Below are 3,006 nucleotides of genomic sequence, written 5' to 3' on the forward strand. Positions count from 1 at the left end.
TACTGACTAGCATCCTTATTTATAATATTTACTTTATCGTATCGTGGCTACGATGTGTGTTGCTCGTTACTTGTTACTTCGACACATTTTTTGGGTGTGCAGAAATATGATGGCGAATTTCTTCGTTTCATATAAAACACAGTAGTGTGTGGCGCAAACGTATCGACTGCATCACTGTAAGACATTGCTTGCTGCGATGCAAACCAAGCATTTAAACCGATCTCATTTTTCTATGGTTTTTTTGCTTGACCAGCAAAAAATCTTTCAATATTTTTATTTTAAACTGATGCATTTGAAAATGTGTTCTCAACGATTTTTTCTTTCGTCAGACCAATTACCACCCATCAACCATTTTTCTCTGCCTTTAACAACAGCACTTGTATCCCATTCCCATTGATTTATCGAATTTTTTTTTTTATTTGACACCTACTTCACTTGTGTTGTGTCTTTTCTCCGAACAAATAAAAGAAAGTCGAAACAAATTCATTTTTTTGGATATTTATTTACGCGTTATCTGCATGACGAAAAGTCAGTAGACTGTCAGCACAAAAAATTCATAAAGCCAATCAATGAAAAAAGATTTTTCAATGGATACAAACCGTACACGTCTCAACATGCTTACCTCGGACAATGCAAGAAAAGTGCTGATATAATCAAGTGTGTTTTGACTGGCATTCGTTTCTTTGCATTCGTTCAGTTCTTTTTTCATGTAAATAATGCCAATTTCTTTGCTGGAAATTGAATAAAAGAATGAAACTCCAAACCAATTGGCATTATGTATATATTACACACCGTGGTTTCAAACATTGGGAATTGTTTGTAAAAAAGAAATATAAAAATTTGAGATTGAAGTAATGACGTTTTTTTTTGTTCGAGCGCCGCACATATGCACTCAGAATATCGTTAGCTACTTATATCAAAATTCGGATGAGCTCTTATCAAGTCCCCTGAAAATGATTTGCGCTGGAAAAGATGAAATAAATTGACAAATTCAAAATGGTTTATCAAAATGTATTGTCATATTTATTGAACTAAATCTTCATCATAAAGAATTGTCAAATTTCCCTTTAAAAAAAGGCACAATATTAGCCTAGTGTCATTTATTCCTAGTTTCATTTATTCAAGCCATTCACTAAATATCGATGTAGAGTTTGCGAAAAAGATCGCGGCAAATGAATTTGAATGTGATTGGATCGATGTTTTTGCTGAGTTGATACAGAATGAACCAGTCGCCAATGTCAAAACGTAGCAAAATGTAATCGATGTCCCGTCGTGATGCAAACCGTGCTCGCGATCGCAGCAAGTGCAGTCGCAATTTAGATGAACAACAAACAAATGCGCGATAAATTAATGCCATGGTCGACAGGATGATGATGCCAATGAACCAAAACCACAAGAACAAATAGATTTTTTCGTTGATAATATTTACGGGCAACACACAAAGTCCATCAAAATTCTGAATCGTACCCGATGGTCCATATTTATGAAATGAGCATTTTGTCAGTTTCGGGAAAACACGTGTCATTGTATCCACTTCATGTTGTTGCATCACATTCGATCCATACCACAGAAATTCACCGTCGAGAAAAATGTCAGCGAAATAAATTTGACCGATGGCAACGGCGACGTTTAACACCTCACAAAGAAAGAAGCGATACGCATAGAAGCATTGTTGATTCAAATTGTCCTTGAAGTAATTGATCATAGCCACCATATGTTTGTCTTTGTCTTCTTTTTTGGCCAAAGGCTCTTTCAATTTATCGGCCAGCACTTTGATGCGTCCATTTTCGAAGCACTTCCAAATGTATCGTGGAATGTAGGATAAGATTGCTTGAAAAAACAGCGCAAAACATACCCATTGATAGTAGCTATGGTATTTGATTGTGTCGCCGAATTCCGAATGGCTGGCTACACCAGGCTGTACTATGTCCTTGCCGGCAATACCAATTAGGCGATTCGATAGCGTATATGTGCTGTAGAACCAACAGTATGTGTCCATGATCTTCTGCGGAATCACCTCGACTATGCAATCAATTGGATCGCCAATGTACTGACGCGACGTAACCAATATCGAGAACGTGGTCAAAAGCACAAACGTCACTTTGGTGCAAATACGGAAAACCTTGTTGTCGATACAGATTTTATCCGGTTCAAGTAGGTTCTTCAATGGAGTCAGCACATCCATTGTGGACCTATTCGAAATGGATTCGAAAGAGCAACACGTTAGTTTTTAAGGAATTTGTTTGTGATTATTTTTGTCTAATTCAATTCCATCATAAATTTCATAACTAAAGGACTATTCAATGGTATTTATAATAAACTGTAAGACCACTTACGTGTTGATCACTTCAATTGACTGACACAATTGAAAATTACGAGTTAATGATATGATGATTCAGTTGAAATGCGTTTGAACGCCGTATTTTCTTGACGACGCAGTTTGAAAAACTGTTTGTTTCTCCGCTGCAAGAGTTGAATGAAGCGGTCGCCAAGCAAATGTCAACCGATATATGCTTGTTATTATTTGCGCGCTCTTTTTCCCATATCATTCGCAGCCAACAAACCAATCTGTGCCGTTCAAAACAGACGTCCGAGTCGAATGCATTAAACGGTAAATATTTATGTTTGAAAAAAGAGTTAAAAGTGAATCGAATTTCAGACGCATTTCGATACGTCGCCATACTCTCTCTCTCTCACACACACTCGAAAGTATACTTCATAGACGCGTAGAATATCGAACATATCCCATGATTGTGTGTGTAAACATTTATTTTATTACACTTTGGCTTTGTAATCTGTGGATTGCGTTCGCGTCAATACACGGTTTCATTATTTGAATAAAGGAATAAGGAGGAAAGAAGATGATTTGAGGCAAAGGAATGAGAAGAAGAGTTGCCGCTTGAGTGAAACCAGGATGAGTCAAACACATAAATTTTATATGCAAAATCATTTTGCAAAGTTGCTGTAAAAGACTTTTCCACTAATAAATCAACACATTAGCGCGCA

General features: G+C 36.8%; 1 protein-coding gene across 1 annotated transcript; it reads right to left on the minus strand.

Annotated features, from left to right (window-relative positions):
* Positions 1-1,006: 1,006 nt before the first annotated feature.
* On the minus strand, positions 1,007-2,575 carry LOC129565525 (innexin inx2-like). The gene is made up of 2 exons (XM_055440501.1): positions 2,337-2,575; positions 1,007-2,192 (listed from the first exon to the last, which is right to left on the minus strand). Exon 2 carries the CDS (start codon positions 2,183-2,185, stop codon positions 1,133-1,135), a length of 1,053 nt encoding a protein of 350 aa, XP_055296476.1. The 5' UTR covers positions 2,186-2,192; positions 2,337-2,575; the 3' UTR covers positions 1,007-1,132.
* Positions 2,576-3,006: the final 431 nt, after the last annotated feature.

Source organism: Sitodiplosis mosellana, unplaced genomic scaffold, assembly GCF_009176505.1.
Source record: "Sitodiplosis mosellana isolate CC-2019 unplaced genomic scaffold, AAFC_SMos_1.0 Smas_scaffold_3, whole genome shotgun sequence".
In the NCBI taxonomy this organism is placed as follows: domain Eukaryota; kingdom Metazoa; phylum Arthropoda; class Insecta; order Diptera; family Cecidomyiidae; genus Sitodiplosis; species Sitodiplosis mosellana.

Excerpts from the sequence above, each read along its gene's own strand:
- LOC129565525 (XM_055440501.1), bottom strand. The coding sequence starts at position 2,185 with ATGGATGTGCTGACTCCATTGAAGAACCTACTTGAACCGGATAAAATC.